This window comes from Dermochelys coriacea, chromosome 12, assembly GCF_009764565.3.
Source record: "Dermochelys coriacea isolate rDerCor1 chromosome 12, rDerCor1.pri.v4, whole genome shotgun sequence".
Classification (NCBI taxonomy): domain Eukaryota; kingdom Metazoa; phylum Chordata; order Testudines; family Dermochelyidae; genus Dermochelys; species Dermochelys coriacea.
This window is the reverse complement of record NC_050079.1, coordinates 16,168,487-16,187,429: the sequence shown is the minus strand read 5'-3', so window position 1 is coordinate 16,187,429 and position 18,943 is coordinate 16,168,487. Positions and strand designations below refer to the sequence as shown.

Here is an 18,943-nt window from a genome sequence, read left to right as displayed (position 1 = left end):
GAAATTCAATCAGCGGAAAACCTACTGTGTGGAACAGCTTTGCGAGTGCTACAGCTCCCTGCTGGGTAGAAAAGCAATCCAGTTACAATAAATCCTTAAGAGTGGAGTCATTTGGGTACAAGGAAAAACAAAAGTTGGTTTATACAAACTGATTGAAGTCAGACATTTTGACTTCCCATTGAAAAGGGAGTCAAGGCCCTGGCTTGCTTGGCAATTTAAAGGGGAGATTGGCTCCTTTCATCTTTCTCTAGGGCGGGGTTCTTTACATTTCTCTACAAGCACAATATTAAGAGTTTTGGACTGAAGCTAAACATAGCTACTTTGATGTCAGAAGTGTTGATATCTAGCTAACTGCCACCGGAACTGGGTTAGAACATGCCAGCAAAAAAAAAAAAGGGTCCCTGATGCTGCTCTCTGTGACACAGATGTAAGTCTATTGGCTTAACAGCAGCATGCAACTTGTATAGCTGCGATCAGAATCAGGCCCACAGTATCTTACCACAGTAGCGGAGTGAATTCTGTTCTTGCTTCTTTGCTGGAGGTTCAGGAGTTCATGCCCTGTTTTAGTATTCTGTGCTGCCTTCTGCAGACCCTTTTAATGTGAAGTGGGAGCTACATCTGCTGTGGGACATGGCATCTATCCTGTCCACTTCGATATGAGAAGTTAAAGGGTGACTGGAAACCTAGTCAATTATAAATAAAATAATTGAGCATAGATTGGGGAGGGGGGAAGCAGTGGTGATTGTGGGAAGTGTTTGTCCTAGTTTATGTTTAAAATTTTAAATAAAAGTAGTTTGGGGTATCACACCTGTTCTTCAATCCCCTCAACATGTTTATGGCTTTAAAACTCATATTTTTCTACTTTTGAAAAAAATAGTTTTTGTCTCCTCTTTTATTGTTGTGAATCTTTCCTATGGCAACAAATGAAACAGACGAATCAGCTTAAAAGAGAGGAAACAGTGAAAATGATTCTGTGTAGAGTCAAAGGAACAAAGTTTCGTTTTTAATCTCTTTCAGGTGTTTGTTGTTCCAATAGTAGGTAAAGCTTTTCCCAACAGATGTGATTTCTAAGGTGAAGGTGTCCCTTTAATAGCAGTGCAGGGGTCAGTTGTGACTACTGCTCTACATGTAATCTCTACTTAGCTGTTCCCAAAAGAGACTGATCCACATGGAAAATATTAAAAGATTGTGTAAACACTGTAAAGGATTACAACTGGTCTTACTGAGTAAACACTGCTATAAATCACAACCCTTGCCACAAAACCAAAGAAACTTTTAGTTCTGGTACTGAGAGTCTTAAAACTCCAACTCATGTCACTCACTCACATCCCGATTATTGGCATTTTTTGGCCCTGTGATGAATTTTCTGTACTCTGACCCCTCTCCCCTGCTTCCTCACACACTTTATGGAGAGAGGAGATGACTGGTGATCCCAAGAGATAATACCATTTTTGACTAGGCAGCATTCTGTGCTGACGATGGAACAAGCAGTGGGCAAGCTTGGGAGACTGAAGAAAACATTACTGTGTGCTACAAGGGTGAACGTCCAGTGTGGAAGCACTTTGAGGCCTTGATAAGGATGGCAGACAGACAAAGCTAGTGTGAGCCATGAAGGGTACAGTATACACCATTGACTGGACTGTGGAAATGGAGGTTCTATTCCTGTACTTGTTTTACAGCATCAAATTTACTCATTTGATTGACTTCTTACTAGTGCTGGGTTTCAGTCTTTGGCCCTGCAGGACCTATAACGTTCAGCCTCACATTCCTAGGGCTCCTGTACTACATCTGTGAGCATATGTAACAAACACCACCACACTCCTTGGTGAGTCATAGGCAGAGGGGATTGAACCTGGGTCTCTGGAACAGAAGTCATGAGCCTGTTCTTCCCTGACCTAGATGACCCATCTCTGTTAAACAGGCCCTATTCTTCTACCATGCTGATCACTATGATAGCTAAGGGCTTGTCTCCATTGCAGTCTTAGCTCAAGTTATCTACACTAGAGTTAACTCCTCTTGAATTAGCCTTGTGCAGTCACAACTGCACAGAGTGATTGTATTAGCTGCACAGTGTAACTGAGTCCCCACTACATCACTAGCTCAAGCGTTAGCCGCAGTCAAGCTTCAGCCCTTTCCTGTTGACGGGCTTGCTAGCTTGAGTTTAAAGAACTGCTTACCTCAAGCTAGCGATTTTTGTGTGGGGGCAGGAGTCAGGTTAGGGGAACACTTTAGCTAATGCTGCAGTGAAGACAAATCCCAAGCAAATTGGTGTCTGGGCTGCCCTTGCTCTACCCACTCACCCAGTGAAACCATACTGGCCCCACTGGGTTCAGAGCTTTCTGTACCCAGAGAATGGTAGTTATGCCCCCAATGAGGATTTCTCAAATGTGTCCAAGCTCATGAAGTTTGCTGTATTTGGAGGAATGAATTGTCTGCCTGTAACACAGCTCTAGTGCGTACAGTAGGAACTTCGTGTGCAGTGGATAGGCATGTTTTGAGAGTGGTTTATGTCTAGTTCTTATGTATTCACAGTTTATTAAGAAATACGTGGACATTGCAGTATTGCCAACCCCAAGTGTTCAAAAATCATGAATCTGGCCAGACTCCAAAAAGTAATAAACAATGGGTTATTTTTATTTACCTTCTGGTTTGTGGACCACATTTTTCAAGTTTTTATCTGCAACCATGAGGGCTTGAAACTTAATTTTTTTAATAGAAGATGAGAAACTTGGGTATAATCACAGGATTCCAGGAGCTGAGGCTTTAAGAAAAACACCAAATATTGCAACACTCATTATAAAATCACAAGAGTTGGTGACACTGAGTAGCTACAACCTCCAAAACTTGAAGGCTGGAGACGTACAGTTAGAAATGTATTAATTGTTTCTCTGGCAAATAAAAAATGATGGGGAGAAATCCAAGGAATGTTAATTGCTGCTAACATGATAACATGGAAGAGAATTGTGAGCTGCAGAGAGAAGGCCCATAGAGATGAGCATGCATGAAGGAGAAATATCCATGACTGGAAGTTCTTATGCCCTGGATTGTCTCAAGGCTTTTCTCATGCAAACTCCAGCAACAGTCACTTACAGTCTCAAATTGAGCATAAGCTGTAAAATTATGCTGACAGCTGAGATAGTCCAGCAAGTTTAATAAAAACCTGGACATGTCACTTCCCTTTTAATTAATGTTTGGGCGGTACTTTGAACATGGAAAGCAGTAACATGGCACTTTGCAAGTTGAGAGTATTGTTGTTATTGGTCCAAATCCCAAAGTTTTTACTCAGGCACAGTTTCTGTTGGCTTCAATGAGTAAGTGCTTAAGGATTTTAGATCTATTTTTTAATTAGTAATGTAAAGATTCTGTTTGGGGGTTTTTTACCATGGAGAAAATTTTAGCTTTTGGTGAAAACACAAGTTACTGTAATTTTGGTTAAATGCCACTTACTAATTTTTCACACTGTAGCAAAAACTATTTCAGTGTGATAGCCCAGCTATTGTAGAACCCAGCTGGAGCCCAGAATCAGCCCATTGAGGTTATTCTTTTATACCCTGTTAAAGATTCTTTGCCTCCCCCCTCTCTCCCCCCCTCCCCCCCCGTGGAGGTGGGAGTCTTGTTTATAGTTAGCACTGGCTGACGGATAGCACTATTCAAAGGATAAAAGAAATGGGTAAAATACACAATATATTAAGAAAACAGTCCTTTCTCTGATGCCTGGGGCTTGCCCCACTCGGGTGTTATGGCAACAATGAATTTGCAGTTTAATGCCTGCTGGGGTGTCAAAATGACACAGCAGCCAGAGCACCTAGTAGAGATGGTTATTGTCAGATTTGAAAGCTGCTAATGCACTGAGCAACCCCTCTTTGCCTAATGTTTGGAAGTATCTAGTTGTTTTGGGGAGACCTGTAGTGTCAGAAACTGAGACATAGATGGTCAAACCTAGTGGTTGGAGCAATGGCAATTGGGTCTAGTGGTCAGTGGCAGTCAGGCTGGGAACTGGAGCCAGAGTCTGAGCCACAATCAGGTGTCAAGAGCAGGATCAAAACAAGTATAGGACTAGGAACAGGGCTGGAGCAGGCTGGAGACTGTAAAGTCTGTAACCACTATCAGACAGGAGAATTGCAACCTATGAAGTGATGTCAGGCAGACTGGGCTGCTGTGTCTCACATAAGGCTTATATACCTGCCCTCAGAGTCACCAGACCAGCTCCTGGCTTGTGGATTGGGTGGAGCCTAGCACATCACGGCAGGTGGCTTAATCAAGCAGGGATGACTCATTACCTCACCTGCAGTCCCAATCTTACTGACCTATGATATTTGGGGGGTTCTGTTATGCCTCTGAATTTATCGATGCTTAATCAGATCTCTGATGTTTGTCCATCATTTAGCTGTAAAACCTAAAATGTGTGGCACTGTCACAGTCTGATGGTATTTTACTTGGCAAGGCTACACTCATATTTGGAGGACTTGACCTTCTTTGTTCCATAGGAGTTCTGAATAATTCCAAAATGGTACAGTGGAAGAGATGTGCAAGAAGCACTTTACTAGGCACCAAAGAGAGAAGGAACATTATATCTTTCAGTCTGAACAAATCTAATCTAACAGTTGGTGTCTGTCTTTTCTAAGCTATTTGCCAATGTATTTTTTGGACTGTTCTTCTGGAAAGATGTGTGGGTGGCAATAGCAACTGAAGTGGGGGAAGATGGTGAAGAGTGAGCTGCCATAGGAAGGATTTTCTGCAGTTGAAAGCAGATGCATTAGCTGGTGTTTGGAAGTGAGTGGGCTGTGAAGAAGCAGTAGTTCTGTGCATTGTGGAATGATTCCATTCCACAATGCACAGAAATACTGCTTCTTCACAGCCCACTCACATTCAGATGGGTGTATTTGCGCCATTCCAAAAAGTGAACTTCCACTCCAGTGGCTGTAAAAGAAGGACTGGCCACCTGACTTTCATTCTTCGCTTCTGTCTTCAGTCCAAGCGTGAATACACTAAAGACCTTACAAACAAAATATTTCTGTTCATCTACAGTCGCTACATATGAGTTATAAAATGAGAGAAGCCTAGAATTTTTTAAAATATTAAATTGTATCTATTAGTTGCTCCTTTTGTGTCTAGATACCAGGTAGGTTGGGAGCTTCATAATTACCTAAATTAGGTAAAATTCGTGGGTTGGCGGGGGGAACGTTAATACTGTAACTGTTTTTTCTTGCACTTGGATTGTATATTCTTCCAAATGTAGGACAGATTCCAAGTCTCAAGAATGCTGCTGATAGAGGTGGTGTGAGGTGTGGAACCCTACTGTTTCTAGCTCTCTGATCAGAGTGCTTGGTTCTGCAGTCCTGATACAGGCAGGTCTCCCACTGATTTCAATGGGAGATTTGCCTGTGTCAGGAATGCAAGATTGGGCCCTGCGTTGTCACGTAATCTGATCTTCCTGCTGTGGAAATTGATGTAATCTCATTCTCACCCCCTCCGTCCTCCAACACCCCACCCCTCCAAAACAACCCCGCCTTACTCCCAGAAGGATTCCGACCGAAAGGAAAGGAGGATGCAGCTGTGTATTCGAGCTGCTTGTTGGGAGTGGAGATTTGTTAGAGAAATTAAGAGAGGGTTTGGATGCAAAATGGATACGACAATTTACCAGCCCCGGCTCAAAATCAAATTGCCCGAGTCTCAACATACGGCTGAAAAGCGAGTGTTTCCCTCTCCTATAAAAGAATAATTAATTAAGTAATTAATTATTAATAAATTAACACCTTGCCCCGGTGGGTATTTTGGAGGCGGTACTAGAAATAGATCCTTGAACTAAATGATTGCAAGAGCTGATGAAGCTCTTCATACTGTTTTCGCTCTTTTAGAACTTTAGGGTATGTCTCTTTATAGTTATTGCTGCCAAACTCTGTTTTCTAGGGGTGGTTAATGACCAGGCATAATCAGGGCTGCTTGGAAATAGCCCACCTTCAGATTGTGGTATTTTGCTGATGGGTGAACTGGGCATCTTAACCTCCCTCTGCTTCACCATTTATTTGGGGTTATTTTTCTTTCCCCTTGGGAATTCTAGGCTCAGTTGAATTTGTTCTGTGGTTTGCAGAAGAAAGAGCTTGTTAAAGAATTCCCCAATGACTTTGAAGTGAACTATTTATTTTCTCTCAAGGGTTATTCAGTGCAGACATTTGCCCCTTCTCCTCTGGTTTTTTCACCCCAGTGTTTCCTGAGCTACAAGCATTCTTGGAATATATTAGTTGTAATAAGTTATATGGGCATCAAAAGTTTTCTTTGAAACTTCATGGCATCAACATCTGTTAGCTCTTAGAGAACAGAGACGCAGACAAAAGGGCTGGGGGGGGGTGAGGGAGGAAAAAGATATTAAATTCTGGAGTATGAAGTCTCAGCCTCAAAGACTGGGAGGGAGGGAAATCTGCTAAACTCTCTAGCTTTGATGTGGTACTATTGGCCCTGCGATTCCTTTTAAGGAAATGTGCATGGCAGACTGGTCCTTGTATTGCAATATGGTCTGCCTGCTGAAACACTGAATCAGAACAGCACTCAGATTCTTTAGTGTAAAGCCTGCCACAGCTGTTGCTACAGTAACATTACAAGGGAAATTTAGTACCCTCAGTTTTCAGCTATTGAGAGGGCAATTGAAATTCCTTATCTCAGAGTATAATTTTTTTAGAAGGCAACTGCATAGGCATTTGTAATCCTTCTGACCCTGCAGGTCACTATGTCACTGCTCATTTAATTCAGGTTTTTCAAATGCCGTGGCAATGTTTTAGCCTGTTTCTGTGTGCTTAGTGCTGCTTAGCATTCAGCATGGTTTTGATATTGTGCTGTTTGTAGGGTTGAATATGGACCACTTTTCTCTTCTTCTTCATCCTTTTTTCCCGTAGCTTTCTCTCCTGCTCGCTGCCTTACATATTTTTTAGGGGGAAAGAGGAGGGGTGAAAGCAGCGTGTGCCTTTTGACGTGCTATTGATGCTATTGATGGCTGTGCTCTCGCAGGGCGCTCTGTTGACTCAATTTTAGAAGTCATGCTAGTGGCATTGTTGTTCTTTGCTGTGACTTCCTGGCCCAGTAAAATTCTTGCCTGTTGTAGAATGATTAGTTGACATACCTGGGTTTTCTGGGGGGTAGGGGTTATGGTTAGTGGAAGAATGTGAGCCATCTGTTTTGCCAGCACCTCCTGTTGACAGATTTATGGATCAATGTTAGCATACATCTCTGGGGTTGCACACCTGTGCTTTTTAGCAGAGTATAATAATAGTGCATTTTCTTCCATGGATCCCAGAGTTCTTCACAAAAGTAAGTATCATTAACTCCATTTTACAGATTAGAAATTGAGGACCAAAGCAGTTTAAATATCTCATCCTGCACCACAGAGTAAGTCTGTGGCAGAGCAGAAATTGAATTTAGGTTTCCTGACAACCAGAGTTGCCTAAATAATACCTCCTTTATTAACAAGAAGAGATTTGGGGAATCTAAGGGGAGTCTCGTAGAATAACAGAAGTTATCCATCTAGAGCAGCCTTTAGATTGAGGCCTTATGCTGTGGGAGAACCTGCGTTCAAACAGGGAGACAATCTGCATGTTCTCACAAAAAAGTTTGAAAATTACAAACTAAATCTATAAGGTCCCAATCCAAAGGCCATTGGAGTCAGTGGAAAGTCTCTTGTTGACCTCAGGGATTTTTGGATCACATCCTAAATGAATGCTGTCTACTGTGTAATGAGGCACAGTACTCCACATTTATTTTTTGTTCTTTTTTCTCAGTGTAGCAGACAGTGGGTGTAATATAGCTTCACCATCCTAAGGCACCTGGAAACCATCTCAAAGAACCGTTTTAAAGAAAATATCTGCCTTGTTGTGGAAACCTAAAAAAAAAACCAACAACAACAAATTTGGGGGATTTGGTTGAGCTTCTCCAGCATGGAAACTGGATGAAGATTCTTCCTCACCCCTACTCCTTTAAATCTGGTCTTCAGAATAGTTTGTGTCATAGGCAGGATAAAAGAGGCAGGGGGAAAGGAAAGAAAACTGATGACCCTGTCATTGGTAAAGAGCTTAGAGGATAGTTAGAACAAAGTACAGCAAATGTCTAAATCTCAAAACTGAACACATGGCCCTCTGAAGGGACTTTAAAATGAATTTAAATATAGCCACAGGTGGATTTATTGTCTTAGTTCCCTTTCATCTTGAAGACTAGATATTTTTTCATTTGGAGATAGTTCTTTTCCGATTAGAAGTTTTCGCACAGGTTCTTTAGAAGTAATATTTGAATTTCCAGAAAAGCTACTCATGTATTAGCTTCAAATTCAGTGTAAGGTAGGACAGTATTATCTATCAGAAGTTCTTGGAATAGAGTATCCAAACATATCTCAATCAGCATAGTTAGGCAAAGGCCACACAAATAATAATGTGATAAATGTTCATGGTGGAGGTGATTTTGAAAGACTTTGGAACAGCTTCTAAAAACATAGAAACTCCTGACTTCAATTTTATCCCAAACAATAGGTGCCAATACCAGTGACATTCAATCTGCAATGAACATCTAGACTAAGATGTCCCCTAAGAGACAGCATTAGTTGTCTACTAATTTTATTTGCTGACACATGAGTTCTTACTCCTGGTGCTTTTTGCAAGTTGAAGGCATGCAAAAGAAGGTCAAAATTTTAATAATCTCTTGGGTTTTTTCTCTCCCAGATTCATGCTGTATGTGTTTTGTAGAGTCCTTGCCAGACTGTAATAGAAATCTCATGTTTCAAATTAACTGAACTAACTTGACCAGGCTGACAGCTTTTGTGTGCACATTTATGTGAGTGAACATAAAAAGGAAGGTTCTACTAACCACTGAAAACCAAGGTGAAAGGCCTCCATTTCAGTATTGTGGCTACCTGCTTTCCAGAAGCTGAGGAATGTATGAGAAATATCACAGAGAGATGTGAAACCGGTGTCTTTCTACCATGTTGGAAGGTGTGTTGAGGATCTGGAAGTGGGACAAGACAGATGCAACATGCTCTTTAAAAGCACTTTCTGTCAGTCAACGTGCAGCTTTGCCTGGTTATGCAAAACACCTTTGTTCCTCTGCCACTTCTTTGAGGGTCCTCTATACGGGGGTTGGCTGATATTCTCCCTATGGTATATATTTTCACTCCCTCTTGAGGCCTCACATTACTACCAAAGACAACTCAATGGGACACTCTTCAGAACACATCAGTGTTGCTCCTCAATTAGAGGATGTGCAACAGTGATACAAGTTTTCTTTATGATTGTTATTATTTTGTTTTAAAAAAACCTTTCTCTAACTTCACAACATAGTGCCAGCAGGTGTAGTTGCCTCTTCATTCTTCAGTTGGAGGCAAGACACTGGGAATTTGGTGTAGCGATCAGTTCTCTGAACAGCTGTACCTTGTGGTAATATATTGTGACTCTAGAGAGAATTTTTTATTTATTTTTAAAAAGGAGCCTCCATGCTTAGAATATGAAGAGGAATAACCCAGTTGTAATGACAGGTTTCAGAGTAGCAGCAGTGTTAGTCTGTATTCGCAAAAAGAAAAGGAGTATTTGTGGCACCTTAGAGACTAACAAATTTATTTGAGCATAAGCTTTCGTGAGCTACAGCTCACTTCATCAGATGCAGTTGTAATGGATCACAGACGAATAAAATTAGGGGTAGATAAGTCAAATTTATCTTTTTACCTCAAAGTCTTGAGCTTGCCACTTCTGCTTAATAAAGTGAATTACTACAGCTACTATGTATATTTTAATACTGGTCTAGCTGAACTCACCTTGACTTCTGTCCCAAGTGTAAGCTGCTTTGCATTTTCCTTACAGAAAGTAGAATCCCAATGAATTTTTTTCATCATGAAGTCATTTAAAAAAGCAATTTTTAAAAATATACGTAGAGTTTACATAAATAGGAGAGGGTGCAACTCTGGCCCATGGTGAGAAATGATTAGAGTTGTACTAAAGCATAAATGTGTGGCTGTTAGCCTTTGTAGTTTTGTCTTTTCCACTGAGTGGTTTTCTGCATGGTTCATGTATCTATTAATTTTATGTTGTTTTTCTGGTGATGTTTCTGTTTCAGCTTTGTCATTGAGAAGCTGAGGATATGAATGGATTGATAGAAATTTGTATTTGTATAATGCTGCAGGTATACAAAATGCTTTATAAACATGGAGATAGGAAGCCCTTGCCACAAGGGCTTACAATCCTAGTGCAGGCAGATACAGTACAATCAAAAAGATCAGGAGTAAAAAGCAGAGCAGGTAGCACTGAAGAACAGATTAGTGTTTGAGGTATGATTTTCAAATGTGTAAGTGGGCAATGCATGACCAAAATGTGTGCTTAACTTGGGGGTGCAGTTATGATTGCATATCTAATCATGGTAATAGTTTCCACAATCGGCCATTTATACCTATAACTCGTCATTTGGATACTCACACAATTAACACATTTAATGAGAAGCTAGCAAAGAGCCCCCTCCAAATATATCTGTCTACAGGCTATAATCCTAGAGGTGTCTGGATTTTAGACCAGTATATGGAGCAGATATGAAGATGCTCATGGATAAGACAATAGTTTATTTATATTCTTGGACTTTGTGGCAGCACTCAATATGTTTGGAATCAAGAAAGACCCTGAAATAGTTCAAGGCTTTACCCAGAGGTACCCAAATACTTCTGTCTATCAGCTCCTCTGTCCCCAAGGCGCTCTCATCTGTGCAATATCAAAATGTTCAATCCTCTCTTGGCCTATTGATACCTATATGCAGCTATTGGGCAAAGTGGGAGAATTCTTGGGCTCAATTACCAATGATATACAGATGGCATTCAGCTCTGTTATGCCTTCACATCATATGCTAGGGGAAGTCAGTAGGTGGTACTTGGAACCATGGAAGGGGATGAGAGCTCAAATATAGACAGGAGTACCACCGTGCAGAGCCTGGGAGGCAAAGACAAGGAACTTAGCAGAAGGAGAGTTAGCAAGGGGGTTGAGGGAAAAGAGTGACATGGACAGAACAATGGGAAAGGAAGAATATTCTGACTGCAGCATTTTAGATAGCTGGGGATGTGAATCCAATAGCCTGGAGATGGCCAGAATGAATGTCTTGACTTCAGCAATTCAGAAGATCATGTCTGTATTAGAATTGAACAGAGTGGTTAGGGCTCAGATTGGGGTTAAAAAAAATAGACTTCCCAGTGTTTTAGACTTCCCAGTGTGGAGTTCGAGCCTACTGCAAAGGGGAACAGAAGGTGGGATTGTCTGACTATAACCAGCTAAGTAGAAGTCTGGACTAGGGAGCTTTTAAAAATGGCTTTTCTTCTTTATGTATGTATATACTGAGCTGCATTTCTGAGGGAATTGCACTAATTAACTCTTCTCTTTACCCCTACCCTCTTAAATCTCAGTTGATTACAGTGGCACCTATCAGAAAAGAATATGTGGGACACAAAGTCTTTACTGCTGAAGTCAGCCAGGCAGCTGTTAACAGCTTTGAAGCAGATGTCTGAGCTTGAGTTTTAGTCATTTTGTATGATTTGTGTTGATAGCTAACAGGGGCTAACTTAGTTATCTGGGAAACTCCCACTGAGGTGCAAACACTTGCTGTAGATGGGATCCTGTTTGGCAACCTATAGAAATGGCACACTGGAATACTCCTTCTACATAAACTTTTCTTTTCTTTACTCTTTCAAACACTTGCTGACCTCATTTATATAGTATGTCACAGGGTACATCTGGTTTTGGTTGTTTCATGACTTGGTGTTCCAGTTGGAAAATGCAGTGTTGTGATTTAAAACACGGTGTCAGGACTGTGATATATCTCAGATATCTAAGACTTACACATGGTTGCTTTTGCTCTCTTAGGCACCCGTCCTCTAGTACAATCTGCTAATGTGGACCCTTGCATCCTTCCAGAGCAGAAGGGTCTATGCGAGAAGAATCTGATGCAAGATCGGAATTTTAATTTGGTCTTTCATCACAACTACTATTTCATCAAGCAAATATTTCCTTTGGTTTTTTTACATACGTTCCTTCATGTTCTTCTTTGGGTATGCTCATCTGATTAATGCCCTGCATCTTCCTATTAAAATCATTTATTTTTCCATTGCCAACATGTATGCTACACCATCGCCTGGCTCTGTTGTCATATTACATTTTCAGAATTGGTGTAGCCAATGCATTTCCCCCATCTCAGCCTGAAGAAAGAGATTGTCTTAATTAATCTTTTTAAAACAATACTTGTGTGTAACTGGAAGAACTGGAAGAACATTTTTTACAATAGAGAAGAAATCAGGATTGTTGTAGATAACTTTCCCCCAGCCATTGTCTTTTTTCTTCATTTCTGAGAATTATTATATGTGAAATGTCCAGAACACTTTTCACAAGCAGAGGGCATTATGGCACTTATATAGGTTGTGACATCTGTCTTTGGGGTGTTAAAAGATACTTTGATACTTGTTTCCAGTGCAATTTGTTTACCAAAACAATAGTAATATTTGGATCAGTGCAACTTTTTGTGGCTTAGTTTTTCAGTTTCTCCCATAAGATCTTAGTATAACAGAAGATATTTTTAGGGTCCAGTTTCCCACACCTTTATTGTATAAATGTCTGTCTATCAGAAATAATGCATGTCATAATCTTACTGGCACGAAAGAGCAAATTTAATTGGCAGATGATGAGTTCTAGCTGTCTAGATATGTCAGTAAATTGTGCAAGTGTTGCTGTCGTCAGCTTCAGGACTGGGTTGTCAATTCATATGCCATTTAACACTAGTATAACTGCTTTACACCATCAACAAAAACATTCCCAGAAGTTGGTGAGTCATAATAATTTGGCTTAAGGGGGAAAATAATTATTTAAAATTTAGTTTATATGAACTCACTACCATAACTTAAATGAATAACTAGGAGCTACAGGGAGTGAAGCTAGAATTAGCATGTAAAAATATTTACATAAGGCCCATTTAATGATTAAAATGAGAAAATAGGGAGTCCAACTCATAGAATATTAACTATTTGCTTTCCCCTCTTATGCATTCTTTTTCTCAGTTCCTGCCTGTTGAGGTATCAGTTGCTAAAGATGCATTTTATTAGCTTATTTATTGGGTGTTGTTTTTTTACAGTGAAATACCTTTTGCCTTTAAAAGAAAAGGTTTTGTTTGTTTGTAATTAAGCTATGACCAAGAAAACTTCTTATAAATAAATTACAAGACTCCGAGGTTTGTCAATATGGCTCAATGGATTTCATAAATTCCTCTGGCCCAGAAGATAACAAGATTAGGCATCAGCACTTGGGAGTCCTATCCAATGCCTATACTACAAAAGTTGGAGTTCTAGAGGTGGGGGCTACAGAGTGGAAGTTATTCCCCTGTGGGTGGAATGTTAAAAGCAAGGTGATTTCAGCTTATACCTAGAAACTGTCCAGCTGTCCCATGGCTCTTTTCTAAGAAAATAAGTGATAAAGCAACATTTCTCCTCAGTTCAAAAGCAGCTGCTAAATATGTAGGGGTGTATGAACGAATTATGGTACCATGTTTGTCTCATAGTCACTACACTACCTAGCTCATTACCATAAGTCATTGGAGGTCCTCTTGCATATGGAAGGCACTGTTTCAGGGACCCAAAGAAAACGATGACACGTATCTGTTCAAAGGGGCATTTGAAAATGCAAGAAGAAACTAAATGTTGTAATATATTTACAACTGAACTTATCCTAGTGTTCTCAGGGCTTGAACTTGAGCTCAGCTTTAATAGTGCAAGTAAGTCAAAAGTTCTTGTTAATATGAAGAACTCTTCTCACACTTTTTTTACACAGTAGTGAAAGTAAACACAAGTGCATTTGTGTCCCTTAATTTTAAAAACTCCTAACTTCACAAATCTTTTGTGTTACCTTCATAAAACCAGGGTCTGTTATTTCCTAAGGTTTTTTTTCTTTTCATATCCCCCAAACAGTCCTATGTGTACGGCTTAAATGAGAGAGATAGATATGTTAATAGTGTGATTTCATACCTACTCGTATAATCAGATGTTAGTGTGAGGACTTCGCACAGAATCTACCCTTGAGTGCCATGCAAAGGCAGCTACATCTACTTCTTCAAGTTAATTCTTTTGTGATGCTTGTCTCTCCACCTTATGCCAATGTCTGTGCCTACACATGTGAGGATTTTATTGTCAGGCCCCTAGTTAGTTAGTTAGTTTTGGAGATTTCATCCTCTTGCAGAAATGTGGTAATGAGCAACTGCAGCATTTAATAGCATTTCCCTTCCTTTTTTGCCCATTCCTTCCTTTGTTTATTTTGGAGATAAGGGCTGGTGCTCATCAACACTTACTAAGAAAGAAGGGGCTCTAATAGATATCTTAAAATAAAAACAAGCTTCAGAAAGAGGTTGTGGGGATTTGCTGCTTGGGAAGAATAAATCCAAAATGGCTGCTCTGATGCGCTGCAAAAATCCTATAGTTTTATCCAGCACAATCATGCCTTTCAGTGAGATTCATTCTCATGCGGTGGCTGCAGATTTGGGCCACCAGTTCATAACTTTATTTAAAATGTACACGCACAAGGAGAAAGGGAAGTTTTCAGGTTCTTCAGGGTTGTTCAGACAACAGTGCATTCCGTAGAATCTAATTAAAAAACACGGGTACAGAAATTGGTCTCAGAGTTCCCAGGGTCTTATTTCTTGCTTTAGTTACCTCCTGGTCTGCAGAAAGGAGACAGTTGGTAACTGCTAACAAGTCACTTAGAAAGGTAGGGCAATGTACAGTCTCTGAAGGTTTAAAAAATTGCTAAGCCTCTGTCAGTCTCTTTAAGAAATGAAATGAAGTGATACTCATCTTGATTAGATGACCTCAATAAATAAGCAAATGAATACAACCAGTCCTCCTTTTGGAGAGAAGTGAGCTGTAGCTCACGAAAGCTTATGCTCTAATAAATTTGTTAGTCTCTAAGGTGCCACAAGTACACCTTTTCTTTTTGACTTACCCTTGTCTTCCTGCAGAAGCGTCCCTGCCCACTGCCCCTAATTCCCAGGTGAATGCCAACTTTATTGGCTTTGTGTTTCTTATCGGTCTCTGCAGTAAAGGTATAGTGGCCATGAATGGGGATACTTTAAACTTTTAGAACTGTACCTTTTCCTTTCTCTTTGTTATCATAAGCACTCATAAAATGATGAGTATGTGCATGGGGAAGATGACTGCATTGTGAGGGCTATTTGTGTTATAATTTATAAATTTGTCATTAACTTTGGAATCAAATTAGGCATATGATTAATGTTTCAATGTTTTGTAAAGCCATTAAATCTTTTTTTTCTTTGTACCTCTTATTTCTACAGGATCCGTCTGGTGAAGGTTACAGAGAGACAATTGGTGATGAACACTTTCGTCTAGAAGGTACATGAAGAACAGTTCTCCTTAGTTAATACTAAGGCATATTGGAAAATTCAAACCAGGTCATGAAGTGTGAATTCTGTGAATAATAGTATGTAGTCTGTATGGGGAGTGTCATTATCTTTGGTGGCTAATAAGACAGGAATACACCATATTTCTGCAACCCTCCTAAATCCACAAATCTAGATGATGTTCTACACTTGAGCTAGGAGTGTGATTCCCAGCTCAAGTAGACATATTCACACTAGCTCTCATCAAGCTAGCGCACTAAAAATAGCAGCATAGCCATGGCAGCACAGACAGCAGTGAGCAGTGGCATGGGCTAGCTCCCCCAGGTGCAAACCCTCATGGACCCCTTGGGAAAGTACTTGGGATGGCTAGTCCAGTGCCATCGCTCGCTGCTGCCCATGCTGTTGTGGCTTCTGTTTGCAAGATAGCTCAATGGAAGCTAATGTGAGTATGTCCATTTGTACTGGGAATCACACCCCCAGCTCAAGTGCAGATGTGTAGCCACAGTCTGATTGTGGCATAGAGACCAGATTTGTTAATCTCCAATAAGAATTAGAGATTCTTGCTCAGCACATCTTGCACAAAAGAGCAGATGTCATATTTGTGCAGATCTCTGGTCTATGATCTATGGTCTGGTCTAACTTGCCTCTTCTGTAATTGTGGCTCTAACAGTAGTGGAAAATGGTTGTAGCTCTGCTGTGAAGGGAACAGCAGGACTGTACCCATCCTGTGTGGCCAAAGAATACAGCTTAATGGGCTTCTTGCACCCTAATGGGTTGGGTATGGGGATGAGGAACACAGAGTTGAGGACATTGGATCTTCAACTGCGTTAGTTCTACTAGCTATCCTACCCTGTGTAGCAAAGACACAACAGCCATGGGGCTTCTGAAGTGCTTATGAGATTGTCCCTTACACAGTGGCTAGTTACTTTGGCTGTGCACTATACTTAGGTTATGGGCTAATGGAAGCAATGTCCCCAGTTAGTCAGTGTAAGGAACCATACTGAGTATTATTTAGACAATACCCCATTCTATACAATGGCTACTTGTGTGTGTGGTTAGAAGACTGAGAATAAAAATGTCCTTGGATTTTAAGGTCATGTGCTCTTGGTAAATGAGGTTTGATATCACTGAGACTGTAGATGAAAAAATCTCCTGTTTTGAAAAGGACAGAGATGGATATTGCATGAGGTGCTTAGAGGAAGCTCCAATGGAAGAATTCATTAAGACCGCTATCTAGAATGAATGAGTTCATACTTTTGCAGTTAGGAAGCTGGGTGTCTTCTAACAGTAGATTTGGACATTGTTGAGTACCTACACAGTGGAAGAGTTCATTTTACAGAACGCAAGTCCTTCAATATTTTGGGTTTTCCCTTGTAAGTTCTAACAGATCCAACTCTGAATAATTCGTGAGTTCTGCTGGGGTCACAGCAATAGGTAGCACCTATGGCAGTTTTTCACATCAATAACCCCATACCCTTTCACTGTTTGTCAAGATTACCATCCAAGATCTCAGCTTTGTGTTGGTGGAACTGAAGGTACCAAATACCTTTCCCCATCTGTTAATATGGCTTCTGCAATTCTGCTCTGCTAGTCCAGTAGAACTTTCTCTGCTGTTTCTTCCTGAGTGGTGAGCCTAGGTTCTTAGCCTCCTCTGCTTTTCTCTAGCAATGATTCTTGGACCATTTTTCTTCCTTTGGGATGGAAGCATAAAGTTTTAAATTTCATTTAGAAGCTGCTGCCTAATTTATATAAGAAGGGGCACGTAAACTATTGGTCTGCATTAGAGCATAAGAACAGCCATACTGAGTCAGACCAAAGGTCCATCTAGCCTAGTATCCCGTCTTCCGACAGTGGCCAATGCCAAGTGCCCCAGAGGGAATTGTTACCTGCACAAAATTCTCTGTCACTCACACACTCTAGGGGCACCCACACTTACCCCGTTCCTAGAGCTCAGATGTAACCCTGTCAATTTAGGCACCCACCCTCACCCTTCTGTGGGTTTGTGGGGTCTTTTACCAGTGAAAGAGCCTTACCCAGCAATATCCTACCTAACTTCTATTTATTAACGATCCCCAAAACCAGATGGCACACGCTGCACATACAGTGCTCACCACTCCCAGTAAGGCAGATGAACTTTCTTCATGCCAGTCAGGATCAGATCCATCTGGGGGACTCCAGTTTCTGCACGGTGTCATTGGCAGAGTGTTGAGGTCTGGCAGCTTTGTTCTTAGGGCTGTGTCCTGGAGCTGGTTCCCAAAGAACTTCCTTTTGGACCCCAGTTTATATAGTGAAACTGGAGTCCTGGGGTGAACCTATACCTTAACCAATCATTATACTAAAATTTTATTAAACATTCCTAACAAAATTCTCTAACCAATCATACCCCACCACCTTAATTAATTTACACCTAGCAAAATTAATTATGTAATCAACAGAAACAATCAAAGAACCAGACAGAGATCATACAGACAAACAATAGAGACGTGGGGACCATAATGACAAAACAATAAAGAAGTATAGATTCACAACTACAATGCTTGTTAAGTGATTTCTTGCCAGACAGAATGCTATCAAACTAAGTTTTCTTTAACCATCTTAAGATCTGTTTCTTTATTTGATGTTAGTGGGTGCTATTAGGAGGGGGTCTCCTTCTTAACAGCCTGATATTTACTTTGTAATGTAGATGGAATTTAGATGGAATGTGAGGATGTGACTTCCTGCTTCTAAGTTAATGGCTGCTGCTCTTTTAACCTAGCTGCAGACGAAGGCTTATCCTTACAGTAGAATGGTAGATATAATGTGCTGAAATCAAACAGAGAGTTTGTAAATGACCATTACCAGGGTAACGCCTGTCCATTTCTGTTGGGTTGGTGTTGGCAAGACCCTTCCTCTCAGGAAGCGTTGTGGAATTGCTGAAAGAAACTAGTTTAAAAACCATCAGCTGATTTAAAAGCTACTTTTTCACATAGAATTTTAGTTTTCTCTCTTTGCATAGCATTAAAAACTGAGCTTCAATGAGTTGTGATAACATTATATATTTGTGCTAGGGTTCGTAGCATGGCAGCTACTGGTTTTATTTTTAAAATATGTAGTTCATGCCAGAAGAACAAACAAACTCTATGGTAAAACTATATATGGGAGCTGTCAAGTGGATCATCTTATATTTAGGATACTGAACTGGGACTCAAAAGATCATCCACTCTAACAGACTAACAAATTATTTGAGCATACGAAAGCTTACGCTCAAATAAATTTGTTAGTCTCTAAGGTGCCACAAGTACTCCTTTTCTTTTTGCGAATACAGACTAACACGGCTGCTACTCTGAAATCCACTCTTAACAGTGTCTGCATCTTAGTTCCCCATCTGTAAAATGGGTTAAATAATATTTCACTCTTTTGTCTGTATCATCTGTTTAGCTTGTAAGTCCTTGGAGAAGAGATTATTTATTACTATATGTTTGTTCAATATGGCTCAATCTCAGCAGGGGCCTCTGAGAGCTGCTGTAATATAAATAATAATTTAATAGTTGTCATTATTAAACCAACATTT

At 40.4% G+C, this 18,943-nt stretch overlaps 1 protein-coding gene across 2 annotated transcripts in view; it reads left to right on the top strand.

The window, feature by feature from the left end:
• Positions 1-18,943, top strand: part of NKD1 (NKD inhibitor of WNT signaling pathway 1) — a 158,448-nt gene that overhangs the window by 83,985 nt on the left and 55,520 nt on the right. For both annotated transcript variants that reach the window (XM_038368969.2, XM_038368968.2), the window contains exon 4: positions 15,328-15,385. In XM_038368969.2, the coding sequence (XP_038224897.1) occupies positions 15,328-15,385 (58 nt within the window). The remainder of the gene's footprint in view (positions 1-15,327; positions 15,386-18,943) is intronic.